Here is a 14772-nt window from a genome sequence, read left to right on the forward strand (position 1 = left end):
GATCTTGATCAAAATGAGTAACTTTGTACTTGTTGTTGTTACTAGTAATGAGATTCAGTTTTTATTACAAAAATAATTTGGAAACTTCAGAAGTGACTGCCAAATGCAACATAGGAAAAAAAGTTGCACTTTCCAATTCCAGGTATATATTAATTTCCAAAACAAAAACATTATTAAATCTCCTAAATCTAAAACAAGGATACAGAATCATTAACGTCTAAACATAGCATAATATTGTAAAAAATAGATTTAAAGTTCTAGGAAGTAAAATATTAAACAAGCAACTCATGCATAACTTTCTGAGAAGTTACTTTTGAGGAAATAACTTCCCTAAAAAGCACGAGTAGTTAAGTCAAGCAAAAACCTAAATCGACAACTCCATTCAAATAAAAATTCTTCTAAAATGTTCTGATTAAGATATAACTATCAAATAAGTTCTCTCAACATATTCCGAATAAGCTACTCTACATCTCAACATAGTGTTATAGCAATTGCATCAAGCCATTGAGGAGACAACAGGGTTCAAGGGAGATTTTACCATGGCATATAATTCTACACTCTTAGCAATAAATAATGGTAAAAAAATCTACAGTCTATTATGTACTCAGTACCATAAATGCCTCAAACATTGTCTAAATCTTGTGAACGCTATAACCCGCTTCCTCAGATGTCAAGTTCTCCTTCCAATTCTCAAATTCTGCTCCCCCAAACATCAATTGCTTGATCCCAACAAAACTATCAACACAAACAGAAACCACAAAGATCGATGAGTACGTCAGCAAAAAAAAAAAAAAAAAGAGGGGGAGAGGGAGAGGAGACAAAGACGTGCGCCATCATGTGTACAGGGAGAGAACTAACTAATCAATGGTTTTTGCATTAATCTTATCAATACTGTTTGATTGCAAGTGAACGGCACAATTAATGCCAAAATCATTACAAATGTGTAATAACTTTTTGTTTCTTTTGCTTTTTGCGTCATATCAGCAATAGCCTACACCATAAATTTATAAATTTAATGAAGGCACATGCTGCACATATAACCCGCCGCGGGAGTAGAAGTTGAAAAGCACAACACAAAAATGACAATCTCCCACTTGTTTGTAGAGCCCAAATGGCTCTGGCTGGCTAGTCCTTTAAACCAGAATAGTCAACCAAGTGGAAGAAAAGCAAGAAGTGAAGAGCATACTCGGAGCTTATCTGGGTCAATGCGTTTATTAAAACATCCAGAATCAATGGTTCATTAGTTCCAATATCGACCCTGTCACATCACAACTACAAATTATTAATAACTGAACCTCAAGTCTCATTAACGTGTAAACAAGAAGTAAAGGGAGGAAAAACAGAAGATATTGGAGCAATACCATATTCGAGCAAGGTTATCTTGGACCTCAAGATCCCCAATGTTGTAAAATGTAGTTGGTGTCACATTCGCCCCCTGAATATAATCATAACTTGGTCTCTTGTCCAAAGGACTTTGTGATAGCTGTAGGAGTACGGCTAGTTCAGTAAGGACCATCATCAATAAAAAATATAAACATAAACAATGCGGTTCATACAAACTCTAATGCACAAGACTCAATCTTATTACATTGAAAAATTTACAATTTACAAAGCATTCAAATGGCATCCATTAGAGAAGAGAATCTTACTTGCATATTCATAGAATTGCATCCACCGAGACGTCCAACTATGTGCCATGCCCGAATAGTCTGATCAGAGTCAAATCAAACAAGGTCAACTAAAGTCCCTAACATATACAACTGCATCTATAAATATTGGAGAATGAACTAAATACCCATTTTACTACACGGATGAGGCATTTCTCAACTTAAGACATATAAAATTGCCATTTCAATTTGATCCTTCACGGATATATATTTCTAAATAATGTCATATTTTTTGGTGAGTTATCACTTACTCACGCTTTTATTATATATAATTTAAATAAAGATTCACAGTTAGTTTCATTAATAGTAAATAGTTTAACGGACTTAGCTTTTGTCGGCTTCATATATGAAGGACCAAATTGAGAAAGCACTTGAGAAATACCATATATATGAGATTATGAGGGATCAAATTGAAAAGGCAATCCCACGAGGGACCAACTCAATGAAAACAGTGTTATAGTCATTAGCGAATGAACAATACAAGAGCATCTTGAGTTGCATGAAGTCCCTTACATCACAAAGTAAGGAGATGTCCTTTGCAAGTGGAGTATTGTAGAATTCAATCCATATGTACGAGTTTGAGAAATCAAATCTGGAAATTCCACCATTAAGGGTATGAACAATAGTAACAAGGGCATTATTTAGGCATATTCCAACTCAAGAAAAGAAACAAAACCACAATTAAAGAAAATATAAACTTCAATTGATGCTTAATTATGATGCACATTAGGGGACCCAAAACAAAAAGGTAAAGGACAATTACATAACATTCACCCAATTATATATATACTCAAGAAAAAGACATCCGTTAAAAAATACCCTCTAACATTTTGGTAGGCAAATTTGATGGGGAAAAAAATGAAACTCACACCTATATTTTATTCTAAGAAAAAAGGCCAAGAATTATTTATCATAAGTGCCAAAAAGAAACAATTATATAGTTACAAGGTACACATATCTGAAGCCGTAGTAAAGTCATTCATCACCAAAGCCATGCATATCACTCTCTCAAAGATCCCAAAGACCACATTGTATTTCTTGTCTTCAAATGCAACGTTGTACATATATGTTAATAGCTTACTAAGAGAGATTACTGCAGCAAATGACAACAGAGGCAAAATCCTGCAAACATCCATGATTAAACTTACTTGTTAAATGACACTTTCATTGGTACTCCCGATCCGGTCTTTGAGTGCAGTATCTTGCTCCTCTTCTTTCTTAACCTCTCCTCCATCTGAAATTTTGTTAAGTAGCTCCAATGAGATTATCGCTCACTGAAGGGTTTCCTTAATTATCAATTACTATAAATGGCCACAAATATCAAAGCGACAAATATCATCCTTAAAGAAAAGGCATTATGGAAACAATATAAAATTCCCTCATAAGAATACATCAAGTAAACATTTACATGTAGAAACCGAGCAAACCATCTTTAGATTATTTTGCTTACTTTGGATCGGGCCTTGTTCGGGTCATCAAGACAACTTCCAAGAATTTCAGCAAATTCTGGATCACGGTCATAATCTTTTTCTTGTTTACCTGCATATGCCCCTCGACCTGAAAATCCAGCCGCATAATCATTTTTATCTTCTTGTTCATCCTCAAGATCAATATCCCCGGTCTCTCTTCTTGCATACAGTCCCTGAGCTGAAAATTCGCCTACATCCTCCTCCTTGGATTCTTGTTCTTCATCAAAAATATCTATATCAATATCCTTACTCTTCACCTTTTTGTGCGGATCTTTCACATCACATAAGAATCGTATGTTTCTAGTATAGCTTGGGACTATCAGTGCAACAGATGAAGATGGCACAAAGATGTTGTTGTGGAAGAAACGTTTGGAGCATGTAATGGCTGGGCCAGTCTGAAGGGAAGCAGAGAGATGAAGGATAGCCATGAGTTGTGTGATAAATTTGATACGGAAGAATGAATCGTTGAGGCCAGTTAGCTCTAGTCTTCCATTAACCTGCACTAAGTATGTAAGAGGCTTTAGACCAATACATGGGTTGGGCAGATGACAAAAGTTCCGGCCAGAATTTTACACGAACCATGCATACAGGAGTCGTCAAGTTTGTGACGTATTTGACACAATTATAGCGATATGTCACGTGCTAAAATAATATTCTGCAACATGACCAATGGATGTAAACAAAACTTAAGACAGCTTTGAATGCACATCAAAATTCTCCACTCGAACCATACGCTCCAAAGAACAACATAAAGTGCACATTACCACCAAATTACACGAATATCAACATCCTAAGATAAAACTTCTAAAGCATTTTTTATTTCATCATTTATAAAACTGAATACATCTGGGTTTACTTTTTGATAGATACCCCAAGGAATATAACCGACTACCGGTTATGCATAAAAACTTGCTGGTCTAATTGAAGATTGTAAGTATTGGTCAAAAAATGGAGATTGAAATAAAGTAAAGAATCATATATATGGTAGTATTATGAGTAGAGTAACTAGCTCTTCCTCATGGGAAGAATAGGAAAGCAATGTTAACCTATCAATGATCTAAGTTGATTCGCACTCCTTTTTCAGAGTCAGCAGAATTTGACGCTAAGATATCCAAAAGAGAATTAAGTGATTCAACAAATTAAAAATTCCGCGAGGTTGCAGAAGGAGCGTACCAGATGTGTACACAGAATCTTAGAAGAAGTTAACCTCCTGAACAGATCTTACAAGAGGGCAACCACCAGAACAGGGCTCCGTGAGGGAGATAGGTTGCTGGTTCCTCGGTTCCTTGCTTCAGTGGCGAAGCTGTGGCGATGAGTCGGCGACAGTAAGGACTGAGGACTGAGGAGTAAGCGAGGAGTCAGTGAAGTTAATGCTGAAGAAGACGATAGGCTTCTTCCTTCTTGCTCGGCTGTTCCTCGCTCTTTTTACTTCTTTTTCTTTCCTTCGAAGAACAGGTAAAAATGCATTTTTTTTCTGGGTCAAGATGCACGAAAACTAGTTTTTGTGTGCATCCGGTAACATTTTCCCTAATATTTAATACTGTAAAATATTTTTTTAAGTATGATTTAAGCATGGTGAAGTATTTTTTATATATTTTGAAGGTATTTTTAGTACTCTAAAATACTCTTCTGATCCTAAATATAAAATCCCTTTTGTAGTGTAAATATACATTACAAAAAAAGTCTTATATTTAGGACCGAAATAGTATTTTTTAGTACAACTAAAATCAAGACCAAAAAAATATTTAAAAGTGTTAGACTCATTTGAAAAAAATTTTAGGTACTAGATACATTACAAAATATTTTAAAGTAAAATACATTTACTGCCCTTCTATCTTATCTCAATTATAAAAACCTCTTCTCTATTTTAAAAAAACGTTTTTTGGTGCATCTAGCATGAAAGCCAAAAAAAAAAAATACTTAAGCATGTTGGACGTATCTGAAAATTTTTTCAGGGTACTAATGTACCACAAAATACTTTAGAATAAAATACACCAACTGCCTTTCTACCTCATCTCCGTTACAGAAACCCCTCCTCTATTTTGAATATATATATATATATATATATATAAACTTTCTTAAAATTAAAACATATGTTTCACAAACCTCTCTATTATATTTAAAATTTCATGTCCATCTACTCAAACTCTAGTTCATTGTTAAGCTTGACTTTAAATGATTTTTTTGATCAAAATACCCTTTTTTTGCATAATAATTATTTAGATACTTAGATTTTCCAGAAAATATTTTTTATAAAATCAAAAAATAACTCTAATGCATATATTTTTGGGAAAATGACAAACAAAGACGTTTGAATTACTAAAATTACAAGGAAGTCACCTAAATGAGCCAAATTACCATGAGGAACCTAGTCCCATATGGCAAATATGAAATCTTGGTGAAATGTCTAAAATACCCCTCAGTCAAATGACAAGTTAACTATAGAAAATGACAAGTTCACTTTAGCGAATGACAATTTCAGTAGATCAAATCACAATTTAACTGAGGGTATGCCAAATGACAAGTTGACTATAAGAAATAACAAGTTCATTTTAACGAATGACAATTCTAGTAAGCCAAATCATAACTTGGCTAAGAGACATTTCAGACATTTTATCAAGATTTCATATTTGCAATATGGGGCCGAATCCCTCATTGTAATTTGGCTTATTCAGATGACCTCCTTGTAATTTTGGTAATTCAGGGGGTCTTTACTTGTCATTTTTCCTATATTTTTAAATTTTTTAATATGTTATAAAATTTATTAATTTTGATTTAAATCATAAAATTCTATAATTTTAATTTGTTATCATATTCATTAGAAATTATTTACTTTGATTTCTTTTAAATTGTAAACATATATTTCAAATACATAGTTTTTGTTTATCATAAAGTTTAAATAATATAAGTTTAGAAAATTTTATAAATTAAATTTATCATTCAACATTTTTAAAACACATCTTTTTACAAAATTTATAAACATATTTAGTCAAGTATATATGTACTGAAAAAATTAGTTAAATTTTTAATCAAGTCTTTTATGTTTGTCTTAATTAAATGAAATTTATATAACTGTAAAAATACAATGTAGGAATTTATTAAAATGAGAAGTAAAATAGTAAATAAAATTTATTTTAATATAAATTTTAGTTAAAAATAATGTTTTTATAATGTTTTTAGAGTATTTCTAATTGTGTTAACTGATTGGACTAAATTGTATATTGTTAAAATAAAAAAATTAAATGTAATTGATGTAAATTACAAAGGTAATCAGAGTATTTCACTCAATACTTTAGCACACTAGATGCATCTTAATTTTTTTTTTATACAAACCATAAACCCTAAAATGTTTTTCGTCTAATTTTATCTTTTAAATTTAAAATTTTCGTAATAAAATTTTAGTGGTAAAAGTTTTTACTTTAATATTTAAATATATTTCTTATTATTGTGTCTTTCAAATTTACTATTGAGTTATTTATATTTTATTGTGTGGTTCTGAATACATTATGTATAATTTATCTTAACAAAGGAAATAAAAAGAACTCTTCCGGTCCTAAATATAATACCCTTATACCAGTGTGCATAAGAGTTTTATATTTAAGACTAGAAGAGTACATAATATGGTTGGCAAAAAAAGGTATATAATATGGTTAAATTAATTGTGATAAAAAATGTAACATGATTTACATCATTTGTTTGTTGGCGAGTGGAAGTTTAATGGCAAAAAAAATCATAAAATCTAAGACTATAACTACAGTATTTGCATTTGAATGTGAATCCCAGTTATGTTAGACCTGATAAATAAAGTTAAGGTTTATTGAGATTTAAATTTAAGCTTAATAACAAAACAGGACAATCTCTGGGGGGGATGTAAGAAACTGTTGTCTTTAAAATTATATGCAGTTTTTAAAAGAAATATTGTTATCCATGCACGCATGGCAATATAAATTTTCAAGAGGTTGGTCTAATTATATATTTTTCAGGTCAAAAAAAGTATAGTTATATATTAAAGGGTTAAGGTGCATCTAACACCCTGAAATATTTTTTTTGGTACATCTAGCACTGTAAAAGTATTTTGTGATGTATTTAACACCTTGAAATATTGTTTTAGGTGTGTCTAACACCTTAAAGTATTTTTTGGTGCATCTAGTATCTCAAAGTATTTTTTTTAGATATATTCAGCACCCAAAAATATTTTTTAGTGCATCCAACACTAAGGCAAAAAAAAAAAACTTCAGGATGTTGAGCTCCCCACAAAAAATATTTCAAAGTGTTAAATGCACCACAAAATACTTTAGTACACTGGATGCACCTGAGAAAATATTTGAGGGTGTTAAATGCACCTTAACCCTATATTGACCCTTGTTGGGAGAGTACCCATATTCTGTACCCAGCGTCTTAAACAGGGTTGTCTTCGCTAAGAGAGTACATGTGCCTTTTCAATTGAAAAGAAGAAGAAAAAGAAGAAGAAGAAGAAGAAAGAATACGAAGATGGCCGAGTTGTTTTGGGTTCTACAGAACAACACCATAAACCTCATTTTCTGATGTGGGATGAGTTACGTCGTCCTTTGGAGCAAGGGGGTTTGCAATTTCGAAACATCAGCCTTTTCACTCAGGCTCTGCTTGCAAAGCAATTTCGGAGGATTATTGATGGGCATGGATCCTTATTATGTTCAATCCTAGGACAAAACTATGGTACACACGGTTCTTATTCACAATTTTTAACCGGCATACAATAGTTCAATAAATTTGAAGGACGTGTTCAAGTCGAGAGAGATTATTCTTAATCACCTTACTTGAAGAATTGGGGATGGTCAGTCTATTTCGTTGGATGATCGGCCTCGGGGGCCTTTGAAACAGTTTGGCTGCTCTTTCTCTAATTTGAAACTGGCATACCTTATACTGCGCGAACGGCAAAATTGGGATTTTAAGAAATTATACTCTCTTCATCCGAGTAATGCGGTTCAGAATTTTGATCTCCATCTTCTGTCGAAGTTCCCCACGTCAGACTCACTTTGTTGGGAGAAAAATAACCGGGCTTTGTATGCAGTTAAGGCTGGTTATCAATTCATTTGTAGCCTACTAACGAAGTCTTCCAGTTAAAATCAAAAGACAGAAGTAGTGTTACAGTTAGAGGATCTCACTGTGTCCACCTTGTGGCCTGATATCTCTGGATCGTGTTCTGAAACCTGGAAGTTGAAACTGCAACCCTGAGTCAAAATGTTTTTGTGGCTTTCGCCTCATGCATTGCCTACTTCAGATACTTTGCAGAGACGTCGTCTTTCGATTGATATGAGTTCCTGTCATTGTTCAGGTAAGGAGGACTCTTTGGAACATATTTTCTTATATTGTCCTTTCGCCAAGTGCCTGTTGGTTTGCTAGTTTTTTTTAAATTTAAGAGTTGATCATTTTCCAAACCCTTCCTTGATGTTTCGTGATAAATAAGGCAAAGGATAGTGAATACTATTATGAGTAGCATCTAAATTTAACATTAGCATATATGATCATATTAAAAATATAATTAGATTTCCTTCTAGACGACCATATTTTACACATGGAAAAGTAGAATTGTCTTGTTCCCAACCAAAAAATATAATAAAAATAACTTAACAATAAGATGGATATTACATTATCTCCTTTTATTACCCGGGCCGGCAAGAAAAGAATCCCATTTCCATGAGTGCACAGATCGAGGTATTTGAATTCCAATGACCAAGCATCACCAGGCAGAGACTCAATACCATGAATAACACAGTTTCAGCATTCTTCAGCAAATATTATGTCAAAGACAAATTGAACTGCACCGAAATGTCCAAGAGTCAGAATGGGGCAAGCGAACATAATACAAGAGAAAGGCAAGAAACTTATTAAAGCATAATACATAAAAAAGCAAAAAAAATTTCTCTAATTAGAGATCCTACTGCATGAAAATAACAAAGTTACTACTTATTAGCAATACGAGAGAGTAAGAGGGGAATGCTATAGAGCTATTTTTAACAAAGTAATTACGATAACTATGCAGAAGAACGAGAGACTACTTCCAAAGATATGCACGAAAACAAATAAAGAGACAACTCATATTGATATATTAATATTTCACACTGCCTAGATGAGTGCCAAGTGCCAATAGACAGCGGGCAAAATTTAGCATTAATTTTCAGCATCTTCCATTTTTTAAGCTTGAAGCCTTTTTTTTTTTTTTCCCGGCCCCACAGCTTGAAGCCTTTTAAACTCCTTACAAATTATATAGAGTTTTCGTCATTATTTCCCATGCTTGTTCAGTCGTTTGTCCTTGAGAGGAAGGGAGGAAACAGGACTACACCAAAGCTGTTAAAATCAAGTTAGCTCGTGAACTTGGCCAAGTTTAATAGCTTGGGTTAAAACTTCAAGAGCATGAAAGTTCTTCATAAAGATATTACTCAATCTACAACTTCCTAGCAGGCGAAAATATCTTGGAAATTCTAAAAACGTCAAGCAAGAAAGGTAAAAAAGAAAAAGTGAAATGTGTTAAAGAAAATTGACACCATAAAACAACTGTGAAGATGAGGTCTCAGGAGAGCTGATGAATAAAACGCACATTAACAGTGAAGTTCTAAATTAAGAAAACCACATCAGTGACCTAAGGATCAACCAAGAGGGGAACCATTGCCTGTATAGAAACAGAAGACAAGCTATCTATAATTACCTTAACTACTGCACAAAGTCTTGATAAAAATGTTTAATTTCACAGATGTATTGCCCATCACATGAATGAACATATAGACATATTTTTGTGATTTATCATCAAGAAGACACTTCTACCTAACAAATAATTCTTTCATACCTTCCTCACTTGGGATGTTGGGTTGATCAATCAGGAGTTGTAGTAGGGCACTAAGGTCACTGCCACTGCAACGCAACACAAAATAATAATATAGAATAAAATGAAGAACAGCATTGATATAAAGTTTCCTAAAAAGATAGAGACAAGGAGAAAAAGAAAACCCAAAATGTGGCAAAGATAGTATCCAAAGTTTACCATTAATCTCCATACCTGAGCTTTAAGGCACCAGCTGATAATGCTAAGATTATTGATGTCTTTAATTGATACCTACTCCAGAGAGAGAGAGAGAGATGAGAGGTAGAAAGGAGAAAAGAATATTATCTCCGAAGACCAAATCAATCCCTTCACATATCATACAAGTAAACAACCTTGGGGAAAAAAATTGCCAGTGAACTCCAACAAGAGAAAGCAAGATTACAATAAAACAGAAGAATCTCATTAGTCATTACTACAGTTTTACTAACAGCACAATATAAATGAAAGTAACATATATCACTTACTCAGAGTTGTGTATGTCATGAAGAAACAACAGGCCATCCAAGCAATCAGTAAGGGTAGGTTTAATGCCAACTCGCTGCTGCAGCTGTTTAATAGTTGGACGTGAAGAGCCACCTTTCACTAATTGTCGACCATCACGATGAATTTTCTCAAGAGATAAAACAATTTTATGAAATTCTTCCCTGAAAGTTCCATTTTAATTTATAAGCTCGTTTTTAAAGAGATCTCCTAAGATCATAAGCTTTCTTTTAAAAGGCAAAACAAGCAAGATTCCTGTAAAATTTTAATCAAAAGAACCTAAAGAAGTTCATGTCATGGAAAGTCGAAAATCAATAGAGTTATGTAACGTTCCAGACAAAATCTACATTACAGGACAATAAATAACACAGAAGACATCTCTCCTTAATTCTTGCAATCAGCATTCACGCAGTCTATAAAAATTAACTATATCTGGACAAGAAATGGCTATGCAAGGCTAAGTTTGACACTGATGATGCTCTTCAAGAGCTGTCAGCAAGAGTTACTTCTATAGGGCAATTTTAGAAACTACTCTGTAACTAATATCGATAGGATATATTTTAAATACTACCTCCAGGCCTAAATATAAGATCTAGTTCGTAGTGTAATTTGCACTTATATTTAGAACTGGAAGTAGTACTGCTTAAAGGCTGGCCGTGCCTAATAATAATTATTATAAGCACAGCCATGTTTTTCTTTTTTGAAAAACTAAGCTCCTTCAATAATGGAAGAATTAAAATTATCCAAATAAACACGGAAATAGTAATTTCGCAAGAATTTCTGGGTATTTTAAGAAACGAGAAGTGCAAGTAACTTCCAAAAAAGCCCTCAAAGAGGGGTACCAAACCCCCAAAAAGAAAAATTCAAAGAAATTTAACAAACATCTCAATATTTTCCCTCATGAAAAGTAGAAGAAACTCACAAAAAGCACGTCCCAACTCTGATAGAATGGTACAGAGATTCAGAATGTCAAAATACCTAATAATATGTTGAATAACTTTAGATCCCACGTATGAAAACTCAGGAAAATATACAAACTAAAGCATAATGAACTAATTTCTCCACATTAGCCAATCTAAATAAATTATAGGCCTGAAAAATACAGAATCTTACAGAGTACTTCTCATAGAAACCATTATGTTTTCCAGGGATCCCATCTGCTTGGACAACAGTGCATCTTGAATACCATTGATACAGTTTAAATTAGCATAGTTCTTCGAATTTTGAAGCACCTGATTACATCCAGACAAATTACTTTAATTTTCCCAGTAATTTTAGAACCAATATAATGCCAATTTGAACTTCCGAGCTTTACATAATGGACAATAAAAGAAAAGTGGGGAGGAATTAAATTTTCAAACGAAAAAAGAAGGATTAAAAGCAACCTGCTCACCTGCAACCTATCAATGATAGAAGAAGCATTCCTAAACTGTGAAACTAAAAGAGATTGGAGCTCATCCCATCGACTGATTTCTTCCCTAGCTTTTCTAAATTTCGCCTGAAATTTATTCACCATTGTTTCCATTGCCAGTGTCTAAATGATCTTTAGAAGGACCTTGTCGGGTCTCTTGTTACTTGAGAAACCAATAAAGAAGAGAAGTTTCCCTTCGCTCCGGCTATTAAAACATGAAGGGAGTTTCTGCGCTGGCTATGAAGAAACGGATAGAATCCAGATCGATTGAGCCACAGAGAAGAAGACGGTGAAGCTGAAGCAAGAGGAGTCAAGAATGGAAGATTGCACGAGCTAGCAAGCCGCAAAGTGAAGCCTGAAAGCGAAAGACAAGAATTGAAGACTGCAAAGTGCAAAAATGCAGGACGAGCAGGCCACGAAGCTCCTTAACTGAAGCTCAAGTGGGAAGAAGCAGGACAAAAAAGATGAAAAATCCCCAATTTATACCCTCAATATTACTATCTGATACAAACCGCAGCCAATTAGTTTTCCCCCAAGATATATCAACTATAGAACTGGAAGAAAAAGGTCAATGAAAAGCCCACAAACAAACCTTGAGGAGTTTTTCTCTTTGCAAAGATTAAACTCATGGTGATTGAATCAGTAACCACAACTAGAAACCAAATTTTGTAAATTTAGAAAAACAGAAGCCAGTCAGCTGAGAACGATGAAGCAGAGGCGGTTGGGAACGGAGGGTTAGGGCTTCAGCCTAATTAATTAAACAAAAGTAAATTACTTACGTTTATGCAGATTTTTATTTTTTAACAAGTTTTGACTACACGTGTCTTTCTTGTAAATAATAACACAGAAAAAACTTGTTTATTTAAAATCTACTAATTTTTCGTGACTTTTTCCTATAAAAATATTTTCTAATATGAAATTTAAAAGTTATGCGAACAAATTAATAAAAATCAATATGCATCATATTTTTATATATAAATGATCAATTTAATCTTTTAGAATAATTTCAAATTGCAAAAGATTTGAAAAATTTTGTCTGATTTTTTAAAATTCATCTTCTCTCAAGTGTATTGGTTAGACCTACCATCGTTAGAAGAATTACTTTGGGAAAAAATACGTAAATATGATAGATAAAGTGAATTTGGGTCTTATAATTAGAACTAAAATAAAAGTCAGACGATGTCTTATATTACGGATCGGAGGTAGTATTTCTCATATTTATCAATTTTTTCTATATTACCCCCATGTATACTTTCTCAACCATAATCAAGTAAAAGAGGGAAAGAGGATATTAAAGAAGATGATTATGACATTTTAGAAAAAAAACATGTCATATTTTTTTTTAATTAACTAACTTACTTAACTTTTTTAACCTGATTAAATTAGTTAAATAGATACCAAGGAGTACGAGACAAAGGAGATGATCCTTCATCCCTCAGGACGCATCCCTTTGGCTCCCAAAACTGCTAAAAAAATTTCAACTCTGTTCCCTTGATCGTTTGCCAAGGACTTGCTCCATTCTTCAACTCTTGAAACTCTTCTATCAAATCTACACAGTGCCAATCACCCACTTTGTTAAAAAAAAAAAAAAAATCTAGTTGACAAATTGAACAGTACAGTTCCTCACAATTAATTTCTAAAATAGAGCTATTCAAATGAAAACTATTTACAGTAAGAAAACCTTCCCTCAAAGCCAAACACAGCTATAAAAGAAGAACTTGCTGAAATTTTCTTTCCCAAAACCCCACTATTGTGCCAGTGCTATCTCTGCAAATAATTCCTATATCAGCAGAATTTAGTTTACTGACATAAGAATCATCTAACCATTTTTTTTTTAAGCTTCTGTAGACCTAGCACCTTCATTTTCATATTTTACATCAGAGCACTCTTGGGCCAGAATGAATCCACCAGGTCACCATTAAAAACCCAATCACACCTCCTCATCACCCATTATATTATATGTTCCAACCACACACTGCGCGCTATTATAATTCAAATCAATATTATTGATTATAATATATATATAATATAAGGCTAATTTTTATTAGTATTTCAACTTATCTTTTTTTTAAAAAAATGTTATTTTTATACCCTTCGAACAAAATTATGGTTTCACTCTCTAATTGATTAGTTGAATTATGAGTTTTACAAAAATAGAAATTTGACAAACAAAATGAATAGAAATTAAATAACTAGAAAAAACTTTGTTAAGTAATAAAAATAACCATAAAATAATTTTAAATAAAAGATACTTTATATTATTATTAAAATATGTATATATACTCTTACAAATATAAATATTTCATTTTAATTGTGATGAGTCTACAAACCTATAAAAGTTAAGGTGCAAATTTGCCCCCAAAATTTTTGTTTTAGTTCAATATTGATATCTGGTATTATATGTCTCCTGATATTGTCTGATACGTTATAGGTGCTAGAAGGTTTGTTTTGGTAAGTTGTCTAAGAATTTAGTTATAAGAGAAAGAGAAAATAGTACATGACGTGGCTAGGAAAGGTTATATAATACGTAGTACCTTTGCATTTTTGCCTTTAGTCCAATGCATTATTTACTTTTCTATCTTTACCATTATAATTAAGGTATCAAAGCCATGTCTCTGATAATGACTCCAAAAACACAATCTGCTGAGCGCTTAGGCGAGAAAGAGAAATACACTAGCAGTCACTGATGCAAGGATTCTCATCTTTTCACGCTCATTGTTGATGATGAGGAGGAGCAATTCGAAGATGTCTTGAAAACAAGGTTTCTGCAGAGGCAGTGGGCACCGGTAATGCTGTGGAAGGCAAAGAGGCAACCTTTACACTGAAAATACTTGGGGCGCATTAAGAACCAAGCTCTGATACCTTAGTGATAACAGTCGAGAGAGA

General features: G+C 33.1%; 2 protein-coding genes across 4 annotated transcripts; both read right to left on the reverse strand.

Moving 5' to 3' along the window:
• Positions 1-381: 381 nt before the first annotated feature.
• LOC114741596 (uncharacterized) lies at positions 382-4557 on the reverse strand. The gene is made up of 8 exons (XM_028929862.1): positions 4376-4557; positions 3118-3633; positions 2816-2901; positions 2181-2259; positions 1650-1709; positions 1362-1483; positions 1187-1258; positions 382-735 (listed from the first exon to the last, which is right to left on the reverse strand). The coding sequence occupies exons 2-8, from the start codon at positions 3562-3564 to the stop codon at positions 633-635; spliced, it is 969 nt and encodes a 322-aa protein (XP_028785695.1). The 5' UTR covers positions 3565-3633; positions 4376-4557; the 3' UTR covers positions 382-632.
• Positions 4558-4652: 95 nt separating this feature from the next.
• LOC114741597 (uncharacterized protein At5g43822-like) lies at positions 4653-12136 on the reverse strand. Of its 3 annotated transcripts, none has more exons than XR_003739788.1 (6): positions 11869-12136; positions 11589-11707; positions 10460-10639; positions 10170-10226; positions 9672-10024; positions 4653-4663 (listed from the first exon to the last, which is right to left on the reverse strand). XR_003739788.1 is itself a non-coding variant. In XM_028929863.1 (6 exons), exons 1-6 carry the CDS (start codon positions 11998-12000, stop codon positions 8894-8896), a joined length of 594 nt encoding a protein of 197 aa, XP_028785696.1. In that variant the 5' UTR covers positions 12001-12136; the 3' UTR covers positions 8567-8893. The 3 variants fall into 3 exon arrangements, 2 of the variants coding, with proteins under 2 accessions (XP_028785696.1, XP_028785697.1); XM_028929863.1 differs by lacking the exon at positions 4653-4663 and adding an exon at positions 8567-8934 and having other exon boundaries at positions 9960-10024; XM_028929864.1 differs by lacking the exon at positions 4653-4663 and adding an exon at positions 8567-8934 and having other exon boundaries at positions 9938-10024.
• Positions 12137-14772: the final 2636 nt, after the last annotated feature.

This window comes from Neltuma alba, unplaced genomic scaffold, assembly GCF_004799145.2.
Source record: "Neltuma alba isolate B1F8T4 unplaced genomic scaffold, ASM479914v2 tig00003439_pilon, whole genome shotgun sequence".
Lineage (NCBI taxonomy): Eukaryota > Viridiplantae > Streptophyta > Magnoliopsida > Fabales > Fabaceae > Neltuma > Neltuma alba.